The following is a 23,738-nucleotide window of genomic DNA, read 5'->3' as shown; positions in this document are numbered from 1 at the left end:
ATACCGAACCCTATTTATAGGTGCCTAATGCAGACAAACCATGATGGACGCAGATGCTACCGTCACATTGTCTCTATCGTTCCCCCACCATCCTATGTGCCGTTGGTCATGGCTAGCCAGATCGCTTTCGATCCGGCTATAAGTTAGAAGGACGTTGCCCATCAGACAACTCTGTTCTCTCCTGGATACCTACATTCACGATTATAACTATGACATTGTTGACAAATGGAGGGCCAAATACATAGACATTGCAAGGCAAGTAACCACTTTGGAAGCTAGGGTCAAGCATCTCACCGACTGCAATGATGCCCTTGAAGAGAGGTTTTACTCGTAGGGGCAGGGAAGCCGAGGTAGGGGTTCTCGTGCCGGATCAACTAGTCGACGTGGCCGCTAGCGGGTAACTTTGCATCCATCATGTATCACACACGTTCCAGCTTTCTTCTCACTACCATTTTAACCATACTCTCTCTTATTACTTATGCCTTCTTCATCAGTCTTTACTCTTTACTTTCATTTTTGAGTAAACCACTGTACGAAAACATATGTGATTCTGTAACCAGGTAAGCCCTAAAAGGCCGCAAACTATTCACTACTTCCCTTTTTCCTGCTTGCTCGTAGAATACAAAACAAGAGTCAATGATCCGCTTACTCGTAAACTAATAAACAAAAAATCATTAGTATAGTGTCTAACTTATAGAATGAAACTAACCAAACCCGTATCGTATCAACGTTACCTAAATTTTATCTTTCATTTCTTAGCAAATAAAATATCAAAACGAATTATAGTACATTATAAGCCAAAACCATTACACACTATATTTTTTCAGGTGAAAACTCTCTTTTCACTATAGTTTTTTCTTAAAAAAAATTATACTTATGTCCTGAAATTTAATACTCTTTTAATCTTTTTTTTTCAGTACTCATTTTTTAGTACTTTACTTTTTATTTAATTTGGTCTTTTTGATGGATTCAATAATTCATATCATAAAAATTTAAGAACGATAAATGAAGTACACTTTAATTCAAGAACTCAAAATAAAATTTATACAACATCAAATAAAAATTATACAAAATCAAATAAAAAATAACAAGAAAATGTTTCATAAAAAATGTGTATTAGTAAAAATGATTGAAAATTTAATATAATATACGACTACTAAAAAGTCCATAAGAAGAAGACAATACTATATATCACATAAGGATGCAAGACAAAATTCGCAAAAATAAACTAGATTCTTTATTTCACTTTTCCAACCATCACTATCGAATGCACCACAATTTTTGGCTTCGATTAAGCCAGAGTTTAACGCATACAACCACTTTTGTGTTTACAAATAAAAAACAAAGCCAAACAACAAATTCAGATTTGCTACACAATTGAACGTGTAATTTTTAATTCAAACACTAAACTAATTAAATCAATAATATTCAACTTCGTTGGTCAAAATACAGGAACAAAGACTTAGGCATTTGCTGAAATAGAATTATTCTTTCCGATTAAATTACGTTCTACACCATGGGGTGGTTAATAATTAAAAGTGTACATAAAAATAACCATACAAAAAATAGCACCAACCACATTTTAGCATACACATTCACAATCTAAATCATAATTTAGATTATCAAACAAAATTAACATTTTACCATTCAATTAATAAGTCTTTTTTGTTTTCTTTGGTTTGGCAAAGGCCCACGTTTTTCACTTACAGACCCAAACCCATTTTCTTATGAATTCACCTACACAAGTCCATTCAACATCCAACTCTCCCTACAGGATCCATCCTCCACTGGCCCAATCAACCTAATCGCCTATACCCAATTAAGGCTCCACAACAGCATTGGCTCAACTGGCCTCGACCTCAACTGTGGCTAACCTTGCCTCTTGTCGCCAAACACCAATGGAGAAAGAAGACATTTACACTCCTCCAGCAGAGCTTAATTGTTGGGCCTATTGACTGCCTTCCATACTTTTTACTCCAATGTGCTGCACGATAACTACAACTCCCTACATCTAGGCCCTTCCAATAGTTTAAATTAAATCTCTACGATAAAAAGGCTTGACACACTACAGTTCTATAAAAGTACATCGGAACACCAGATTCGCTTCCATTAGTAATACAGGTCAGCCACACAAGATTTCACACTTAACATGCATTTTCTATAATGTAGTTAATTGTTTTGAGCTTAATCTACAAACTTGCTTTATTTGTTTTCTTAAATACTAAGCGTAGCCTCATATTCTATAGTCTAACCTAATGTGGCTTTAAATTTATTAAAAAGGCCTGATAGTTTTTTGTTTACCGAAAACTAAAATAAATAAAAAATGTTTTAAATATTTTATTTTCTTTTAAAAAACTAATTTAAATGAAAAAAAGTATCAAATTTAGTTCTTATGATAATAATATATCAATTTGTAGAATATTTTAAATATGTAAAAGTATTTATTAAAAACTATAAATATTTTAAAATTTTTGTTACTTTTAGAAGATTATTTATGTATCTATTTATATCTTAATAGGCCAAGCAACCTTAGTAAGTCTATTAGCCTAATTTATGAGTATGGATTTAGTCTCACCTAATAATAAATTTTGACTTTTAAAACTACCTATGCATAAAATTATTTTATGACCGACCAAATTTTGGGAGCTGCATATTTTTTAGTCATACATTGTGGTTTAAGACCAAATTTTATGTGTTCGTGTTTTGGTTCATTAATCCTGTAATTTGTGTGTTTGTCTTTTGGTTACTTTTGTCTTTTTATTTTAATTCATACAAGATTAATCTACTTTTCAAAAATACATAATTGTAACTTATTTTGTCATTTTTTGTTCTAAACTTTAATTAATTATATTGTTCCTTAATGTTATTGAAGTTACAACATAGAACGTTTTATTTTCATAGCCCTTCAAAACATCAGTTATTTTTGGAGATGATCCAAAACAACTAATCTTTTTTGGAATTAATTCAAAACATCTTTATTTATATTTTTTTGGAGTTATCTTATTTTTTTAAAATTGCCATCACAATAATAGAAGGAAAGTTATCAGGTTCTACTTCTCTTAATTAGCATTTTGCTTTTGCGCCTCCTTTTAGAATTTTTACTGCAACATGTTGTGAAATTACTCGTTGATCTACTTTTAGCGATCTTTACGCACCCAATCTTGGCCCCTATAGATTATATATTTACTTATAATTTTATATATTATTTTATTATAAATTAAATTATTTTTTACTCACAATTCAACCGCTAAAATCTAAACCAATAAACATAAACTAGAAAGAATACTGTTTCATTGACTGGTTCGACTTTTTTTTGTCTTGGTCAATTTTTTAACATGCTTGATAGCAACGGTATGAATCTTTGTATTACATTGGACCTTGCATCATACAAAACTTTCACCACATTCACCCGGCCTACCCATTTTCATAATTGGGCCTTAGAAAGTCCCTACTCATTCAACCTCAATAATCACAATACTTTCTAGTTTTTGTCATGTTTTTTCTAGAAGATGCTGCTTTATTATCGCTTTTATCTTTTCTTGTTGGATATATTTCTTTCCTTCAGGAATTGACTGACATTTTCTAGGATAATTTTGCATCTTCTTCTATTTATGTTCATGATTCTAATTACTTGAGTACTATCAAACAAGGTCAACATGAAATTTTCTGGGACATGACTAGGTTCAACAAAATCACAATCAATATACCAAATCTTCACCCAGAAGTTCATCTACATGCCCTTAAGAGTGAATTATGACTTGAAAAGTTCTAGGAAGCCAGTGAAGTGGCTATGCAAATAGGGGTGGGCATGGTTTGGATTGTTAAAAATCTAAATTACATCTACTTCATAACCAATTTTGTAGTTCATAAAAACAAAATTGGAACTGGATTGAAGAGGAGAACCGGTTCTAAACTGGTTTAGAAAAATAAAAACTGGCTTTTAAGATTCAAATTCAATTTTAATTACAAATCAATTTTAAATCTAGTTTTTCTAAAAATTCGATTTTAAAACCCTATTTTTTAAAAATTCAATTTTAAAATCCGATTTTCTTGAAAATCTAGTTTCAAAACCAGATTTTTTCTATTAAAAATCCAGTTTTGAAATTGATTTTTTGTTACAATTTTCTGTATGGCCTAGAATAACGTATATGCTTCCTGTTTAGTACTAGTTAATTCTAGTTCCATGGCTACACATTCATCATTTGGTAACTCTAGTTTCTAGAGAAAGAAAAGAAAAGTGAAAATTGTACATACACAAATTTGAAAAGAAAGCAACTAGTTACAAAATGAAAGAAGTACTTATGAATATCTTTTGCAACTCAGTTAATAGTTTAACATTGTCCAAGTGGCCTAAAATTCTATATTGCCACATTAATGTCTATCTTTGATCAATCATTAAACCTCTAAACAAAATTTTCCAAAGCTTACACATGTATCAAGAATGATTTGGCTACTACTATATTAAACAAGGTTCTGAAAATGATTTGGCTACTACTATATTAAACAAGGTTATGAAAATCGGTTCAAATTGACTGGTTGAACTAGTCGAACCGTAAACCAATGAAAATATCAAATCGGTCAGATTCTATAACCAAAAGATTCAAAAACCAAAGTTTGACTGTCGAACCGGTCGATCAAACTAAACTGGGACCCAGCCAATTTTTTTATTTTTGTCCAAAAGTCCAAAATGTCACCGTTTGGTTTAGAGGAGAGGAATCCTAACTTAAATGCACAGCAGCAGTACCCTCGCCTCTCTCACAGTCTCACTCAGCCACTCTCCTTCTCCTTCCTCTCATCAAGCTCCTCCCTCACTCCCTCACTTTCGTCTAGCTACCGCCGTTGTCACAACTTCTAGAAGCTGCCTCTATTGCGCAGCCACCGTTCAAACTTTGAAGCTACCGTTGTCACTACAACCGGTCTTGCCTCCTGCCTCCATCATGCAGCCACTGTCCCGCTGGTGCCAATTCTGTTCCACTGCGCTCCTGCTCTTTAGTCACGTCAGCCCTTCCGTTGTGCTCCCTGTCCCCTTTTGTGTTCAATCTGCTCTCTTCGAAGTATTTTTTAACTGTAATTGTTGTTAGTTAATCTATAAACTTTGATTTTTCATTACTGTGGTTTAGAATTGTGATAATCTTGAATAATTGTTGTTAGTTAATCTGTGAACTTTGCTGTTGTTAATTTTTTATTTTGTAATTATCTATGTTGAGTTGTTGACTATTGAGATTACTGGATTATTGTGGGTTGTTGTAAGCCTGTGATATTATTATTGGATCGTATTGTTATTGGATTGTTGATAATTTTTAGATATGGATGAGAGTATCAACCAAGAAGCACCTAAGAATAATAATGCAGAGAATAATTTGGCTTCGAATGAAGCTTCTCTTCCTCCTGAATCTAACGATAGTCAATCACAAACTTCTAATGTTCAGGGAAAAACTAATCCATCTTGGAAATATGTTGCTTTACAAGTAATAAACAGAAAATTATATTACCAATGCTTATTTTGTCTGAGTACTTTTGAAAGAGAAAAAATTAATAGAATGAAGAAACATTTGGCAAAGATAGGTGGAGATATTAAAAAGTGTTCTAAAGTTCTTTATGACGTAAAAAAGAACAAATGGAAGGTTTATTGAAAGGAATTGGGATTCTAACTTGTAGATGAATGGTAGAGGTTGTTTGGTGGTTTTGCTCCATGTTTACACAACATGGCAGTTCGCATTCTTAGCCAAGCATCTGCTTCTTCGGGGTGAGAAAGGAATTGGACTCTTTTTTATCAGATTCATACGAAAAGAAGGAATAAATTGAAGTATGATAGGTTAAATGATATTGTGTATGTTACATATAATTTGTGCCTTAAAATCCGGATAACATATCTTTCATACTTTCATTTCATATCATTAAATTTTGTGTAGTTAATATGTTTTCGGTAACGGACGAGGTTGTTGAGAAAGAGTATGATCTTCTTTGTAATGTTAAAAATTTACTTCATGAGTATTATAATTTATTTTCTGATAATTTATTACAATAATTTTAATCTTTAATTTATTGCTAACATATTATATATTTCATTAGATAATATTGATCCAAATAATTTTAAATATGATATGTAAAATAAAAAGAAACAAATTACATAATATTACTATACAATTTACATGCATGTTTGTAGTGTGATATGTTTAATTCTATCCAATAAATATATTAGCGAAAATACGTATCATTGATAGACAAGTAAAAATCTATAGTCAACTTTAATACTATTGTGTGAATTAATATTTGGACAGTACGAATTTTTTGGAGAAAATTCACACGAAACCAATGCAAAAATTTACCAATGGCTTGAAAAAAGAGCACATGATCATGTTAAAATCCAATTATATAATAATAATATAGATAGATAGATATGTCATTTTTAGACATGAAACAAGTCAGCCACACAAGATTTCACACTTAACATGCATTTTCTATAATGTAGTTAATTGTTTTGAACTTAATCTACAAACCTGCTTTATTTATTTTCTTTAAATACTAAGCCTAACCTCATATTCTATAGTCTAACTTAGCGTGGCTTTAGATTTGTTAAAAAGGCTTGATAGTTTTTTGTTTTAGCGAAAACTAAAATAAAAAAATGTTTCAAATATTTTATTTCTTTTAAAAAACTAATTTAAATGAAAAAAAATACCAAATTTAGTTTTTATAATAATAATATATCAATTTGTAGTGTATTTTAAATATGTAAAAGTATTTATTAAAAACTATAAATATTTTAAAATTTTTGTTACTTTTAAAAGATTATTTATGTATCTATTTATATCTTAATAGACTAGGCAACCTTAGTAGGTCTATTAACCTAATTTATGAATATGAATTTAGTCTTACCTAAAAATAAATTTGAACTTTCAAAACTACCTATGTATAAAATTATTTTATGACCGATCAGATTTTGGGAGCTGCATATTTTTTAGTCATACATTATAATTTAATACCAAAATTTATGTGTTCGTGTTTTGGTTTATTAATTCTGTAATTTGTATGTTTTTTTTATTATTTTTATCTTCTTATTTCAATTCCTACAAGATTAATCTCCTTTTCAAAAATATATAACTGTAACTTATTTTATTACTTTTTGTTCTAAACTTTAATTAATTATATTGTTTCTTAATGTTATCAAGTTATAACATAGAACGTTTTATTTTCATGACCTTTTAAAATATCAGTTATTTTTTGAGATGATCCAAAATAACTAATCTTTTTTGGAATTAATTCAAAACATCTTTATTTATATTTTTTTGGAGTTATCTTGCTTTTCTAAAATTACCATCACAATAATAGAAGAAAAGTTATCAGGTTTTACTTCTCTTAATTAGCATTTTGTTTTTGCACAATCTTTTAGAATTTTCACTACAACATACTGTGAAATCACTCGTTGATCTATTTTTAGCGATTCTTACGCACTCAATTTTAGCCCGTATAAAACTCTCCTTTATTTAATTTATGAAAATATATTATATTTTTATCTATTTATTTATAATCATTTATATCATTTTCATATATTTATTTATAATTTTATATATTATTTTATTATAGATTAAATTATTTTTTACTCACAATTCAACCGCTAAACCAATAAACATAAACTAAAAAAAATAGTGTTTCATTGACTGGTTCAACCTTTTTGTCTTGGTTCAATTTTTTAACAAGCTTAATAATAACAGTATGAATCTTTGTATTACGTTCATACGTTGGACCTTGCGTCATACAAAACTTTCCACCACATTCACCCGGGCTACCCATTTTCATAATTGGGCCTTAGAAAGTCCCTACTCATTCAGCCCCAATAATCACGACACTTGGACACGTGTACAACAGAGAAGAGAAGTGATTCTTTCTAGCTGCTTGCCAGGTGTAGCTGTAGTAGGGGAAGCTTGAGCTGCTTCTTCAATGGCTGTGGCTATTCGCAGTGCCTCCTTCGTGTTGAAGAAGAAGTTCAGTCCGCTTGACGCTCATAATAGTAGTATTTGGAGGAAGAAGAAGGGTTTCATCTGCAAGATGTCGACCAGCGAGTCACCGAACTTGAGTCACAGTATCACGCTCCCCAATAAAAAGTCCGAACCCGTTCGCATTCTAGCCGAACCCGGTGTCTCCTCTTCTGATTTCTGGTAACTCTCCCCCCACCCCCCCTTTTTTTCTTTTTCTCCTTTTTGCGAGCTTTTAATGTACCAAATATTCTAGGAATAGAGAGTCGTAGTACCTATTAATTTGCATGAGGTTGCTAGTTATTTTCTTTGTTGTTGCGATCCATATGAATTGATGAATGACTGGAATAACGTTGCGTAGTTCGAGGCAATTGAGTCGGGGAGGCGCAAGAGCAGAGCAGGCACGAGAGCTGCTTGGGCGTTGCTCAAATAAGAGGCATCTTTGCCAAGTGCAGGCCTTCATGCTTACCACAGGTCTTGTTGAAGATGACATTCTCCTCTCGCGATTCATATACGCCTCCGCGTCGCTTGGTTTTCCCTCATATGCCTACTCCGTATTTTCCAACACCCACACGCACTGCCCCAGCATCTTTGTCTACAACAACATTATATGGGCTCTCTCTTCCTCCAATCCCCCTCTTGCCTTTTCAATCTTCAACTCTATTCGTCGCCTTAGCCTCAGGCCCGACTCTTATTCTTTCCCCTTTGTACTCAAGGCTGTCCTCTGCTTAGTAGATTCACCAATTGCCCTTTCCCTTGCTTCCCAAATTCACTCCCAAGCTGTTGCTGCTGGGTTGAACTCCCATCATGAAGTGGCTGCGTCCCTTGTTCGCGTGTATTCCTCTTGTGGCCGGTTGTCTTGCATTCGGAAGCTCTTCGATGAAGTCCCACTCTCTTCCAGGTATACTTCCCTGTGGAATGCTATCCTTGCTGCTTATGCCAAGGTGGGTGACATGACCACTGCACACGACTTGTTTGAGAGTATGCCTGAAACGAATGCAGATTCATCGTGTGCAGCCGGATGAGATTGCAATCCTGGCTGTGCTCTCCGCCTGCGCTGATTTGGGTGCTCTCGAGCTTGGCGAGTGGATCCACAACTTCATCGAAAAGCATAAGATGCATAAAACTGTCCCCCTGTGTAATGCCCTCATAGACATGTATGCTAAATCTGGCAACATAAGTAGAGCACTCCATGTGTTTGAGAATATGAAACATAAAACGGTAGTGACCTGGACAACAATGATTGCAGGATTTGCTTTTCATGGTCTCGGAAAGGAGGCCCTCCATATGTTTTCTTGCATGGAAAATGCTCAAGTCAAGCCAAATCAAGTGACCTTTATTGCCATCCTTTCTGCTTGTAGCCATGTTGGGTTTCTTGGACTGAGCCGCCGTTATTTCTCATCTATGAGGTCCAAATACGGAATTGAACCTAAGGTTGAACACTATGGCTGCATGATTGATTTACTTGGGCGAGCTGGCTATCTTCAAGAAGCAAAGGACCTGGTTTCACAGATGCCTTTTGAGGCAAATGCTGCAATTTGGGGATCCCTTCTTGCTGGTGCAACAAGATACGGCAATGCTGGGTTAGCAGCAGAAGCGCTGCATCATCTAATAAAGTTGGAGCCTCATAATAGCGGGAATTATTCGCTGTTATCAAATACGTACGCTTCACTTGGTAGGTGGAGTGAAGCTCGGATGGTAAGGAAGGCTATGCGGGACACAGGTGTGGAGAAGATGCCGGGTGTGAGTTTTATTGAGGTGAACAACAAAGTATATGAATTCATTGCTGGAGACAAATCAGGCATCTATTTTGTTGACATATGTGATGTCCTACATAGCATAAATGGGCAGCTAAAGATGGTTTATCATATAGTGGACAGCTAGATGTTGATGGCTGACATGGACTATTGTTCCTTTTCAGCTAGCACTCCTATCGATATTATTACTAATTACTAAAGGTTAGTATTGATGGTAACCTGACGTGTCCAAAGGCATGTGGCACTGCTGGCTTCCTCATATTTTTTAACAAAGCATTAGTTATGTGGAGTGGGATTGATTCAGGATTTCAGAGTTCAGTGTAATTGCTTTTGATTTGTATCAAATTAGATATTGGAGGTTTCGTTCAATTAGATGCTAGGTTTTGACAAGTTCCCATGAGATGTAATGTTAGAGAATTGATAGGCACACAGTTTCTTCTTGTTATCATGCTATATAAAAAACATGTCTCAGTTGTGGTGGTTTGGTTTGGTTTTTGTTGTTTTCCATTGTAGGAATGCTATTGATTCCTCTTTATTCAAGCAATGGTTGCATAACTTGCAAAGTGAGACTGGGATTCTAGCTGATGGCACCTTGGCTCTGAGACAAGTTCTAATTCAGGTAATTGCATCATCAGTCTTAAAAAAGTGGATATGATTTCTGATAATTAGGCCTTGTTACGTGGTAATATAAGTAAATGACTAACCTGTTAGTCTTCGAGTCTTATTCATGTTCTCAAATCAAAATCAACGAAACTAGTTGGACTCCTTTTGGTGTAAACAGGGTGTAGACATGTTTGGAAAGCGCATTGGGTTTCTCAAATTTAAAGCTGACATTTATGACAAACAAATGGGGAAGAAGGTATTGGATGATTTACATAATAGGTTATATAAGCCAGTCTATGTTTCCATTTTCATGTGTTAATTTTAGCAAAGGGATATGAACTAGTAGACATTTTACCTGTTATGCTCTATATATATTATTCAAAAATAGCTTCTTGTGCTTCAATACCCAAAAATTGGATTCCTGACTATGGCAAGCAATGTATTAACAGTATTTGATTCATAGGCATACCGCATTCTGAGCTATGTGGTATCTAAAATGCACGACTATTAGGATCTTTTGCTTCTTACCTTATGTTCTCAGGCATCATCATTCCTCTTTTGCTTGTATTTTCTTTGCACTTGCAATCTTCAACATCTGCCTGAGGTCTCATGTACATCAAATTCCTATATTCTTGAGATGGGTATCTCACATCCATGTGCATATAATTCCCACAAATCAAATATGCCTGGCATATTAGATGGCTGTGTACCAAATATCTCATTGTTTTATCTATTCACACTTTTTAACCTCGCACCTGATGCTGATTTCTTTCTTTATAATAAAGTAAACTGTGATTAGGTTCCAGGTATTGTATTTGCAAGAGGTCCTGCTGTGACTGTGTTGATACTTCTGGAATCAGATGGTGAAACTTATGCTGTCCTTACTGAACAGGTTCTTAGATGTTGGATCCTTGCAGACAGAACTATGTTCTTTTCAAACATTTTAACTTGAGTTCCATATTATGCTTATTATTTTTTATTTATCAGGCAAGGGTTCCTACTGGAAGAATTATTTTGGAATTGCCTGCTGGAATGTTGGATGATGACAAGGGTGATTTTGTTGGCACTGCAGTTCGTGAGGTCTCTCTCTGTCTCTGTCTCTGTCTCTGTCTCTGTCTCTCTATACAATTCTCTTCATGGCTTAGTTGTGCCTCTGACAGGTTGAAGAGGAGACTGGCATAAAGTTAAAACTTGAAGACATGGTTGATCTCACTGCTTTCTTGGATTCTTCAACAGGATGCAGATTTTTTCCCTCACCGGTATACCTTAAGCATTTTGCATCGACCTTATTGCTTTATTGGTTTTGCAGATAAATAATTTTGTCATTTGAAAAAAGAGCTAATAATGCATCTACTGCTTTATAGTTGTGCAATAATTTAGTTTGGTATTTTGAGCGTAGTTTAGTTTCGTGTTATTGTACTTTTAGATTTGCATTTACCAATCAGTGAGCATTCAATTCAATTTCTGGCTATCCATGGTTCAATCTAACAGTATTTGATAATCCTCGCTTATGGGTCTTATTTACTTATATTAAACTGTAGTTTATTCTTAACTCATGAATTTTGTTATATGCACTACGTAATTTCCACTTTTTAAAAAATATAAAATAAAGTAGATTTTTAATTCACGAACTTCTGAATTTATCTGGATACTGGAATCATAATTTGTGCATTTCACAAACCTTATTACTTCATTAGGGGGTGATCTTTTCACTTATTTTAGGGAGGGTGTGATGAAGAGATCAGTATCTTTCTGTACCGAGGGCGTGTTGACAAAGAGATCATCACACAGCTACACGGGAAAGAAACCGGCCTTCGTGATCATGGGGAGCTGATTAAGGTACGTGTAGTACCATACAAGAAACTGTGGCGCACCACGGCAGATGCCAAGGCTTTGGCGGCTGTTGCACTGTTAGAAATGGCTACCAAGGAGGGGCTATTGCCTCCTTCACCAACCTAACTTAGTAGCCTTTCTTGGTATACTGCTTTAGAAAACATAAAATGAACTTGGTAAAGAGCTTGTAGAAAGAATTTGGTTATCGTTGCCTTTTGTATGCAGTGGAGCAACGTCGTACTTTGGAGGTTTTTTTTTTCCCGAATTGAATCAAGTTTCTCTAAAGTGAAAAATTGAAAATCTAATTACCCTTGAATCAATGGGATGAGACTTGTACTAATGGAATGAGACTTGTACTTATATTCAACGTTAATCATTTTTTTATTTTATTATTTTATAACTTTTCTCACTTTATATTTTTTTAATCTATATTGAGCCAGTTATGCGAATTATTGTCACTTCGTAATGTACCTACTCTTTTATATATCTTCAAGACCAAAAAGCCACCCTCTCTAAAGTTTGCTTACTCTTAAAAGGTGATCATTCTGGCACACCGTAACCAAAATGGACATGTTGACCAAATAAAACAAATCTCAGAAAATCAGGAGTTAAAGGCTTTGCTGCTATGATTGTAACTTGCTCACTATAACACAGCAAATCACACGGGTTCTAGGGTTCAGTAGAATGAAGAAAACTAAAATCAAATGGCAAAAATATAGAAGTGCTATTATAATACTGATGTACCTACTCTTTCAATGTTTTTAGCACAATACGGAGTTATTTTCTTATTTAATTTGCTTATCCAAATTCACAAAGGCACTCCCATCCTCGAGTCCTACAACAAAAACTATATATTACCTTTCTTTGTTTTTCATGAAAAAATAAAGGTTTTGCAGTAATCTTTCTACATCTTTCCCAGAAAACCTGTATGTAGCATTCAAGGATCTTGAAGAGTTGCATGAGATGTGCACGGATTGACTCAATTGAGTGAATACACACTGTAGTTTGTGACTACTCAGTGCACTCCCATTGTCCCATGATTACGCCTAAATGTATTGCCTCATAACCCCACTAATACGATGGGCACGAAGAAATTATTTGAGTACCTAACCTTTACAATTCGTACACCTAAATATAAGTGTATAATTTATTATGAAAAATTGAAAAAGTATAAGCTCACAGAATGTTACAAACTTACAATGATGCACTAACCCACAAAACGTGACAATAGTGTACAAACCCTAAAAAGCATAAAGGACTAGAGGGTGAAGAGGCATCTGAATCGCAATCCGTTGGTTTTCACTTTTCAGGGAATTACTTTTATATGGATTCAGACCTTGCTTGTGACAAAATCTCTGTCACTTGCCTCCCAAATGGTGGTGCCATCACACGTACAGAGTTTTTTGTAGTTCTCTCCCACCCCTGCACTTCTGGCGATTACAGCAGCAGCTATACCATGTTCTGATTTGTTTTCAGTTGCATATACAACCACTGATCGTCCAATAAGATCACCTACCTTGAGCTTTTCTTTGACTCCAGTGTAGAAGGCTTCGCCCTTTTCGTTAGCTTCTAATGTTCCCAGGTCGCCAAGTGGCTGAGGGTCAAACAAGCAACTTACATTAGTGTTTACTAATATCTATATATCAGTTGTTAATCATTAGTAGCGTTTGGTGGAGAGACAGAGACGGAAAGACTGAGACTGAGAGACAGAGATTGAAATAAATCTCAGTATTCTGTTTGGTGCAAAATGAGAGACAAAAACTAAAACAAGAACAAAATTCTAACGTAATTTGCACAAACAGTAAAATTAGAATTAATTAATTGAAATGAGGGTATTTTAGGTATAAAATGTTATTAAAGTTTCAGTTTTCATCTCTAAAAATTTTAGTCCCCTGTCCCTACTTTTTGGAGGTACTGAAATACTGAAATTTTAGGGACAGAGACACAAATTTTAGTACCAGTCTCTGAACCAACAAACATGATACTGAGTCTCAGTCTCTCAGTCTCTGTCTCAGTACCTCAAAACAAACACTTAAGAGATAAAGGTTTATGCCAAATATCAGGAAAAATATATGTCCACAGGTCATGTAAAAAGCAAACCTGTTTAGCATCTTCCCCGTCTGTTGGATTGTATACTTTACCAGTGCTAGCTGCACCTCTAGTCAGGTCCCCATACTCATTAATGGACCAACCATGCTTTCCTGGTGACAAACCACTGAAGTTGGCTTCAATCCTAGCTAGTTCCATGTTTACTTGAGCTAGGCGAACAACTCCAAAAATGTCTGGACCTTTGAATTCAGAAACAGCGGCAGATATTAAGAAGTCTGTAAAGCAAAAGAGAGATTTGGTTGAATCAAAACTGATGTCACAGCTGAAACAACAAAAAGGAAAGTAAACATTGTTGGAAATTGCATTAATTGGACTAAGTTACTAATAACAATTCAATGACAAGATTATTAAATGCAAGGAGATCTAGGGACCTCACACGACAAAACAAGATCATCTGCAAGCCATTGTAGTGAATAGGCATAGAAAATGATCCAGCATGGGAGGATCATCAAGTTTAGCAGGTATTATATTTCTTAAGGAAACAAACTTGGACAGATGTTTACAACTGACAATCCTACTGTGCTGCTATATGTCAATTCATCAGTTTTCTTCATTTTCTTGTTTTGTTTTTAATCTTGTAGTTTTCTTTATTTTCACGAAGAGCTATTGATAATGCATGTATTGTCAAAAGGCACAATAGCTCCCATTTCATGTATGAATAAAATGTCTAAACACAACAAAAATAATATTTCTCAAAATAATAACTTCTTTTAATACAACAATAACAAAGCCTTTCCCCATTGGTTAGTGGTTACATGGAGCAAACAATGCCATTACATCCCATCATAAACAATATCTATAAATAAGTCATTCAAATCCAGATCACATAAGATCTACATCTTCAGAAAAATTTTTCAGAACAAAAGAAACTGATAAAGAATAGAAACGTTATCGGAGACAATAGTGTCCCAGATAAGATCATTTCCAATAAGATCATTTTCAATCATCAACCTCTTAACATATATATCTACAGAAAATGGGGTTTAGCAAACATATAAAATTAAGTCTTTAGTGCTACTGCCAAATTGTTAAGAAACTGTGTAAAGTGAGAGCCAAGTCTTCTAATGCATGCTTTAGTTCATTAGACTATGAATTCAAAGGAGGTAAAGACAAATACAGGCCAAACCTAGTGTGTCATGAAAATGGAAGCATTAACAATCCTATCAACAATAATGAGGGATAGAAGATACGCCCCCAATATAGATGTATCAAGATCCATTTTTTCACCTGATCTAATAAGGATTGCTCAAGGTTGAGCCTGATAGGCATAACAGCTGATCATGTCCATCAACATACTAGCATCATTTCATAATTATCTTATTCTAGTACCCTTCCTAATAAGAGGTATTATTGTAATTAGAAGTTAATTGAAGTTTGTTATCAGTAGTTACTAGTTCAGAAGTTGGTTTCTCCAATATTCCTAAAGGCCTAAGGGTTCAGGGTTCATGCACAAAAAAATTACTTGACGCAAAACTGGTCATACTCATTATACTTGTTACTCAATACTCATCAAGTAGAATAAAGTGATAAAATTTCCACTGATAAATCATAACCAAGCGAGAAATCTACTAGCAAACCTTCAGGTGTTCCCTGTCCGATTAATCGGGCTTTTCTACCAGTCTGTTCCAAAGCTTCAGTCATGGTCTTCACCGGAGTTGAACCACGAATCCTAACTACCTGATTGCTCAAGTCCACCTCTACATCCTTCACTCCTGCAGAAAGTTAACAAGACCAGTTTGACATAAATGATGAACACTCCAGTGTTGGATGCCATAACTGAAATTTGTGAACTGATATATCTAAAATGAAAATGCATTTAGTAGTATATCCGTAGAAAAGAATAAATTCCAATTCATTAAATTACTCCAAAATCCAAACAGGTTGGTTACTTGTGAATAGAAATTAATTGCACGAGCCGATCCAGAGATTCAAAGAAAACATTCATCAGAACAGAACACGTACCATTGATGGTCTGCAACTTGTTTTTAACAGCATTAACACAACCTTCACACTTCATATCCACCATGTACTCCGTCTACACCAAATCAGAAGATCGTACAAATTAACTAAACCAATTCCATTACAAAGAATCTATTCCCAATCCCCTAGTATATCTATAATAATAATAATTAGCTGAAGGATTAACCTTAGCTGAACCTAGACGAATAGATATCTATCCAAATTTGTAATTGCACGGATGCTAATACAAGAATAGCGAGAGATAGAGAAGATAACGAAACTGACCAGTAACTCCGGCAAGGAAGAATGATGGTTCTGTAAGAGAAAGATATAATGAATAATCAATAATTAATAAGTAAGAAGAGGAAGATTCTAGAGAGATATTAAAAAGGGGGAATACCTGAGAAGAAGTGTTGTGGTCCATTTGGAGAGGGGAGGGCGGGGCAGCAAATGTTTTAAAGAGACCGAATCGGTTGGGGTTGAGAGAGAAGGGTGAGTTTGGCGATTTGGAAGATAGTAGTGGTAGTTGCCACTGTTCTCAGAAATGCCATATTCATAATTGATTATTCTTTTTCTTTATGTTTGCTGTCTCATACAACTATGCTTACGGCCTTCCAGGTTTACTCATCTCTCTCCTCCTTACCACTTCTAGACTAATCCACAGTCCACACCTTCCCTTCCATTCCATTAATTTTTTTTTCCTGTTTTTAATTTATTTTTCACCATTTTGTTCTTTCTTTTCTTTTTTCCACTTTTAATTCAATCTATATTTTTCTTATTGGGTAGAATTTTGGTGACGACTCTTGGTTAAATTTTGCTATTCACACCCATATTAAGATTTTTTGAAAAATAATACTGTAATTGATTGCCAATATATTTATAAAAAATTTAAAATACATTTATTCAATGTTTAGTAATTTGTAAAATATACGTATAATAAAATTTTTCGTAATATGTAATTTTTCTTAACTAAATACTCTTCTAATTTCTAAAGAATAAAGACATTTATTGACAGGACGGACATAAGGAGAGGTGAGTGGCGGCTTTAGCCCTTAACTTTTTTTAATAGTAATAAGTTATTATATATAATTTAATTTTTAAAAAAAATTATTTAGTATTTAGTATCGTATAAATAAAAGTTTAATCTAATTTAAATATTATTAATTTTTAATATCTAAAAAGTAAGTAATAATATTAAAGAAATTTGAAAAAAATAGTATTACTAATATTTTTTAATTAAATAAAAATTTTTAAATCTCATAAAATGAATTTTTTTCTTCTTGTGATCGTCTTTTTTTATTCATTTGGTATTAATTCTCTCTGTTTCAACTGCTACAATTAAGAGATATTTTTTAACTATGAATATTGTGAAAAATAACTTAGGAACAAAATAAAAGATAAATTTCTTGTTAATTGTCTTTCAATTATATTGAAAAAAATTACTGAAAAATTTGACACAAATTCTATTATCGGTGAATTTTATGATACGAAGAATCGACCACTTCATTAGTAAAAAGTATACACATATTTTTTTACTTTAAAATATATTCTCTATCGATATACTTTTGTAATACATCTTATATTATATAATTTTTTTTACATGATTTTTAATATTATATGTATTATTGACCCCCATAATATTATTTATGGATTCGTCCTTGAGTTATTGGATATCAAAATGAAAACTTTTGAAGTTGTTTACTTTTTCATAAATTTAATTTCTTTTTTCCCTTTTTAATTTTTCTTTATTAGTGCTTTCAGAATATTTGATATATACAAGAATCAAAGAGAAAATATTTCAACATATTTAAATTAATTAAACATGAAATAAAATTAAATAAATCATAATTTAACTAAATATTTCAACGAATATATATTAACACATATAAGTAAAATAACTAGTTTGACTAACTGGTAAGTTGGTGAGAGACAAAAGACTACTAAAAAAATTTTAAGCGAAGAGATTGATAATAAAATAAAAAGTTAATTATTATTATTATTCTAATGTTTTGAATTCAACCAAAAGAATTTTTGGAGTTATTTCCTTTCAAGAATTCTCCTCAAGTTTTTGCAAATTCGCCCATGCACGTGAACGGCCTATTTGATGACCAATTTATAAATTATTTTTTTTGAAGCAATTTGTTTTTATCAGATTTTAACTAAGTCAATCGATTAATTATTTATTCGATTTAATATTTTATCAAGGCCGATTATATCGGCTGAATAGTTTTTCAGTTAAACCAATCGATTCTCTGATTTTAATAACTATTGTATTAATATTAAATACTTTTTGTTTTCAAAAAAAAAACTTTTATCTTTAGTTTCACTTTACTTTGTGAATTTTCTTTTGAACATTTTTTAAATATAACTAGACTTTCTTAAAAGATTAAGACATATTTCAAAAAGTTGTATTCTTAGGAATATTATTTTCAAAAACTGAAAAATAGTATAATTGAGTATTATACAAAAAAAAAAAATTGTTTCTTTAGTGCAACAAATAGTTGGAAATTATTTTTAATAAAATAATGACTATGAGTTCTAATTTATCTTTTTAATTATTCTCCGAATACTTAAGTAATTACAAAATTAAATATATGTATTGTTTTTTAAAACAACAAAAGAGTAAAAATTCAAAACTTTTTTATTTAGATTGAAAAAGTTAAGATGAAATAAGAAAATTCTTTGACAAGAAACATAATAATTAAATAATTAATAATAAATTCATATTTTACTTTTCGTTTCTTCGTATTGAAATATCAATCCACCCTTTTTTTATGGGAATAAAATTTTATATTCCAGACAAAAAGTTACTCTTAAAAATAAAATACTTTAAGAAAAAATTTTAAATTTTTTAATAAACATAAAAATAATATATTTCCTGAAATGGATATATCGATAAAGTATATTTGTATAGGACGTTGACCTCAGTCAATTCATCGCGGAAGGGAGAAAAATTTGTTACATATTTCCGGGATGAGTCTGATAATAATACCATTCATAAATCATTAATAACTATGATGCAATCAGAAGAAGCACAAATAGGTCTATGAACTGAATTTTTCTCTGCCTCGCTCCCTAAACAAATGTACTCAAATTGAATCAGGGGTTTCCAAATTAATTAAAAAAAAAAAAAGAACCCGATCGCAATTGAATAGCTGACTAGCCAACATAGGAAAATACATAGATATTAAATCGAATATATAGTGGCGGTTTTCCAAGGGTAACCCCCTTTCCTTCTCTAGTTAAACAACATAGATGCCCAAAACAAGGCCAAGAAAGAAAATCCAGTTACTGCAACTCTTGCTGCACTTCCTTTGTCACTTCCGGGTGTAGCTGCAAGGGTAAACATGTACTTTTGTTAGATAAGTTAGAATAATGTAATTAGCAGCTTCTGAGTCGATGAATGTTTTGTTAGATTGTGTATTTTTATGCAGTGTCTGAAATGCAAATTTTGAAATATTTATTTTTTTATTATCTTTTATTTTTAATTTTTTTATAAATATTTAAATAATTTTTAAAAAAAATTATAATTTAATTTTAAAAATTATATCAAATATTAATATTATAACTTTTTATAAATTAAAAATTAAAAAAAATTATTTATAAACTTGCGCAAACTGCGCTTATGATACACTCTTCATCGTTTATCTATTTCAGCTCTAATTTGAGGTCAAGGGACACCTTTGACAATTCTTGTACGCGCAATAAAGGCTAATAGTTATTTGAATACTCTGTTCTTTCAAAATTAACATTCGCGTAAACTCAGATTAAAGAAATTCAAAATTGGTGGGAACGAAAAAAATAAGATTAAAGAAATTCAAAATTGGAGGCGGAGACGCGCAGTTACGAGTTTTTCCCGACCTAATTTGAAGATTAGTTCTTTCATTCATTTTAAAAAAAAATAAAAGATGATTAGCTGGCCTTTTTGATAAGAGACGATTTCGAAGTGACAGATTTTGGTTTCTCTTAATCTAATCGAATTGGCCGTGTATTTATGCATAGTCGTCATGATTAAGCAATCGGTACAGAAATTAAATGTTTTCCTTTTTATAGTTTATCAAATTGAGGAACTGCTTACCTGGTGGAGTTGTCGTTGAAGATGAAGATGGAGATGGAGCTGATTCTAATAACGAAAAAAATAATAATAATAATGATAATTAATAAATGTAAGAAGAATATAATATTTAACAAAATTGGAAATTTGTGGATAAATAAAACCAAAAAAGAGTTTTTAATTATTGATACCACAACCACTTCACAATAAAAAGAGTTCACAAAAACATGGCCTATTATTCGTTGACTCATAACAGGGACAAAAACCAGGAAATCAAAATCAAATGTATATTTCAACAATTAAAAAAAAAAGTTAGATGATCATAATCTGTCACTAATTAATAAAAGATCTTGCCTACCAGTAGTGGACTAGCGGTGGTGTTGTCAGAGCTTGTGACAAAACAATTTTCCTTTTTATCTCTATTGAAAATTGAATACTAACTCTCTTGCTAAGAATTTGACTAATTCGTCACAAAGTCAGCGAAGAAAGCCAAAAGTACTAGTATTTAGATCTAACAAAAAAATGGGGGATAAAAAGGTAAATTTGGCAAAAATAAAGAAGTGTACCTTTGCAGCTGCTGATGCCTTGGGTGATACCGCAGTTACGACTAAGTTCAAGAGCCTGAGTGACGTTGATGTGGAAACTCTCAAGCAAACCGGGAGTATTGAAAAGGTTGCAGAGGCAGGTTAGTTGCGTCGCAACGGTTTGTTTGAGTGGCGTGCAGCAAGAACTTGGTGGCTTCGTTGAGTTCAGGTAATCGACACATGGAATCAGTTGAGAAGCACAAGAGTTGTCACTGCTGCTTGATGCTGCCTCACTCAAACCCATCATGCCACTCATCATTACTACCACCAACACCAAACCAAACATAGAAACATGCATCTTGCTCAGACTCATTTTTTCAGATCTTCTGGGTTTCTTTTTTCTTTTTCTTCTGTTTTGGTTGGTAAGTATTCGCTTAATTGCTGGGCTTGCTCTTACTGTATGAATGTGAAATGAATTTACTTATAGGTGCAATTGCCTGCCTAGGTAGCCAAATTTATTTAATTCAGCTTTTTGGTGCGTTGAATAGGCCCACGTTCTATCCTGCGCGTGACGGCGTGACCTCGCTGCCTTTTTCGTTAAGAATTTTATACGTTAAGAATTTTATACTAATAGGGAAAATTAAAAGCACCTTACATGTGTTTTACTTTTATAAATTTGTGAAAAAATAATAAAAATAGTGAGAATAATAAAATTTTGGAGTAAAGTATTTTATTTTATTTTTTAATTTATTAATAAAATAGTATATTTATACAAAATCAATTATTATATATTTGTGTATATTTATATATGTTGTTTAACATATTTTTAATATATTTCATATTTTGTATAAATAACTAATTAGTATTTATTTTTTATATACTTTTCCTATAGTTATTTTATTAAAAATTTAAATTTATTTCTAGTGTATGTTTATGTAATTCACTTTTGTTTCTAATATTTACAATCAGTTTAATTAACATTTCATATTTCATTATTTTATAACATGAAGATAATTTGGGATGGTTTAGCCAATGTGCTGAATTGGACAACACACTGTTTTCTACAAATATGTGGTGTTTTTCTTCAACTGTGCTCTTTTATTTATTCATTTTTCCATGATTTTCTTTTTCAAAGGTGTGAACTAATCACAAAAATAGAATAGTGAGTATTACACTTAACAATCCAAAAATATCAGAGGGATTAAAAGGGTCATACATTCTCCAGCATGAGGCCAGAACGCATCCAACCAACTAAATGATAGCTTCTGATATGTGACAAAATGAGCTGTATTATCATTATTCAGCCAGTGATCCGTTGGCCATAATGTATTTTATATGGCTAAAATTCGATATGCTGTAATTAATTCCGGTTGAAAAATACATAGGCAGTTTTAGTTAAAACACGAGTTTCAGTTATTGTAATAACACATAAATGTTATGGTAAAATACATAAATTTTAGTTACAATATATATATTTTTTCTTTATTTTTTTATTTTTTTCTTTTTCATCATCCTTCTTCTTCTTTTATTATTAATGCAAAATAATTTATATGTCTTTCTATGTTTTTCTTTAGAAATAAAAAATAAAAAAGAATTAGATTTTAAGTTAAATTGTACAAGAAAATAACTAAAAAGAAAAATAAAAAGTTGAAAAACATTATTTTGAGCTATGTGCGAATTTTGAAGAGAAAAAAAAAGGGAGAAAAAGGAGGAAGACTTTGTTATAAAAATAAGAGAAAAGGATAAATAATTTCTTGATCTTTTAATCTGCAGACATTTAAGTTCCTGAAGATTTAAAAATATATTTAAATCCTTAATCTTCTTAAAACCTAGACATATCAATTCTTCATGTTCAATTGGGTCTGTTAGATTCAATAGAAATATCAAACGTGACTCCTGTTATACTAACTTGGTTGATACATTGCACACACATAAGAAAGTTTTTAAAATCACAAAAATTAGATCCAAATATTAAAGTATTCAAATTTTGAATAAGTTAAAGACTTAAATATATTTTTTAAATTCTCAGGAATTTAAATGTCCATGCTCCAAAAATTTAGAGATCGATTTGTCATTTTTTCTAAAAATAACTTAGCAAAGACTCACGTACAGTATTTTTATATAAAATTATCAGTTAAAAATCGTTAGATGATTTAACATATTTGATTAAATTATTATCTAATAATTCTCCACTAACAAATTCCATAAAAGTAAATTGCATGTGAATTTATACCAAATAACTTGTTTATCAAATGTTTTTTATTTGACTTTTATAAAATGAAAAAAAAATTATATGTAACTTTTCACATGTTGCATTTAAATTAAAAGAAAGAAGAACACACTAATTGATTCACACAACTCTCTCCACGGTCATGAATGATTGACTAAATAATACTCATGTGAAATATAATAAAAAAAAAAGACACGAATTCGTCGAAAATTGTATTGCCCTACTCAACATAATATATATAAATACATATATTATTTAACAAGTATTTTTGTACCAAATATTTTTGCAAAATTAATTCATGACTAATTTTTCATTTTGAAAAACAATGTTACGTTTTAATTTTTCTTTATACCATCTAAGACTAATTATGGCTAACATTTTAATATAGTACACACTAATTTTTAGTTTAGATGCTTTGGAACTAATATATCAGATTAAAATTATTAAGGACTAAGCTAAAATTTTATACTAAAATTAATTATCAAAATCAATTTTTATGTATTTTTGTATTTTTATATACTTATACAAAGTTAATACAAATCAACCATTTATTTCTTAGGTCATGCACCTTCCCTTCCTTTTCAGGTTTTAATTTGCTATCTTTCTCGGACCCTCGCTCCTTCAATCCCTCGCCTCACCAATTACCATCGTCCCATTTCTAATAGCTTAGAGCTTATAAAAGTAGGGCTAGCAACC

At 32.0% G+C, this 23,738-nt stretch overlaps 3 protein-coding genes across 3 annotated transcripts; 1 reads left to right on the top strand and 2 right to left on the bottom strand.

Annotated features, from left to right (window-relative positions):
- The first annotated feature begins 7,839 nt into the window (after window positions 1–7,839).
- LOC107487257 (nudix hydrolase 14, chloroplastic) lies at window positions 7,840–12,506 on the top strand. Its single transcript, XM_052254827.1, has 7 exons — window positions 7,840–8,156; window positions 10,244–10,349; window positions 10,512–10,589; window positions 11,133–11,225; window positions 11,321–11,413; window positions 11,494–11,592; window positions 12,056–12,506. The coding sequence occupies exons 1-7, from the start codon at window positions 7,939–7,941 to the stop codon at window positions 12,290–12,292; spliced, it is 924 nt and encodes a 307-aa protein (XP_052110787.1). The 5' UTR covers window positions 7,840–7,938; the 3' UTR covers window positions 12,293–12,506.
- Window positions 12,507–13,149: 643 nt separating this feature from the next.
- LOC107487247 (copper chaperone for superoxide dismutase, chloroplastic/cytosolic) lies at window positions 13,150–16,745 on the bottom strand. Its single transcript, XM_016107865.3, has 6 exons — window positions 16,635–16,745; window positions 16,520–16,549; window positions 16,238–16,310; window positions 15,853–15,987; window positions 14,267–14,490; window positions 13,150–13,760 (listed from the first exon to the last, which is right to left on the bottom strand). Exons 1-6 carry the CDS (start codon window positions 16,656–16,658, stop codon window positions 13,497–13,499), a joined length of 750 nt encoding a protein of 249 aa, XP_015963351.1. The 5' UTR covers window positions 16,659–16,745; the 3' UTR covers window positions 13,150–13,496.
- Window positions 16,746–19,214: 2,469 nt separating this feature from the next.
- LOC107487237 (non-specific lipid transfer protein GPI-anchored 7) lies at window positions 19,215–21,302 on the bottom strand. Its single transcript, XM_016107854.3, has 3 exons — window positions 20,855–21,302; window positions 20,313–20,357; window positions 19,215–19,567 (listed from the first exon to the last, which is right to left on the bottom strand). Exons 1-3 carry the CDS (start codon window positions 21,183–21,185, stop codon window positions 19,473–19,475), a joined length of 471 nt encoding a protein of 156 aa, XP_015963340.1. The 5' UTR covers window positions 21,186–21,302; the 3' UTR covers window positions 19,215–19,472.
- Between the last annotated feature and the right edge of the window lie 2,436 nt (window positions 21,303–23,738).

Source organism: Arachis duranensis, chromosome 1 (assembly GCF_000817695.3).
Source record: "Arachis duranensis cultivar V14167 chromosome 1, aradu.V14167.gnm2.J7QH, whole genome shotgun sequence".
NCBI classification, from domain to species: domain Eukaryota; kingdom Viridiplantae; phylum Streptophyta; class Magnoliopsida; order Fabales; family Fabaceae; genus Arachis; species Arachis duranensis.
The sequence above is the reverse complement of the archived record's forward strand: the minus strand, read 5'-3'. Positions and strand labels throughout refer to the sequence as shown.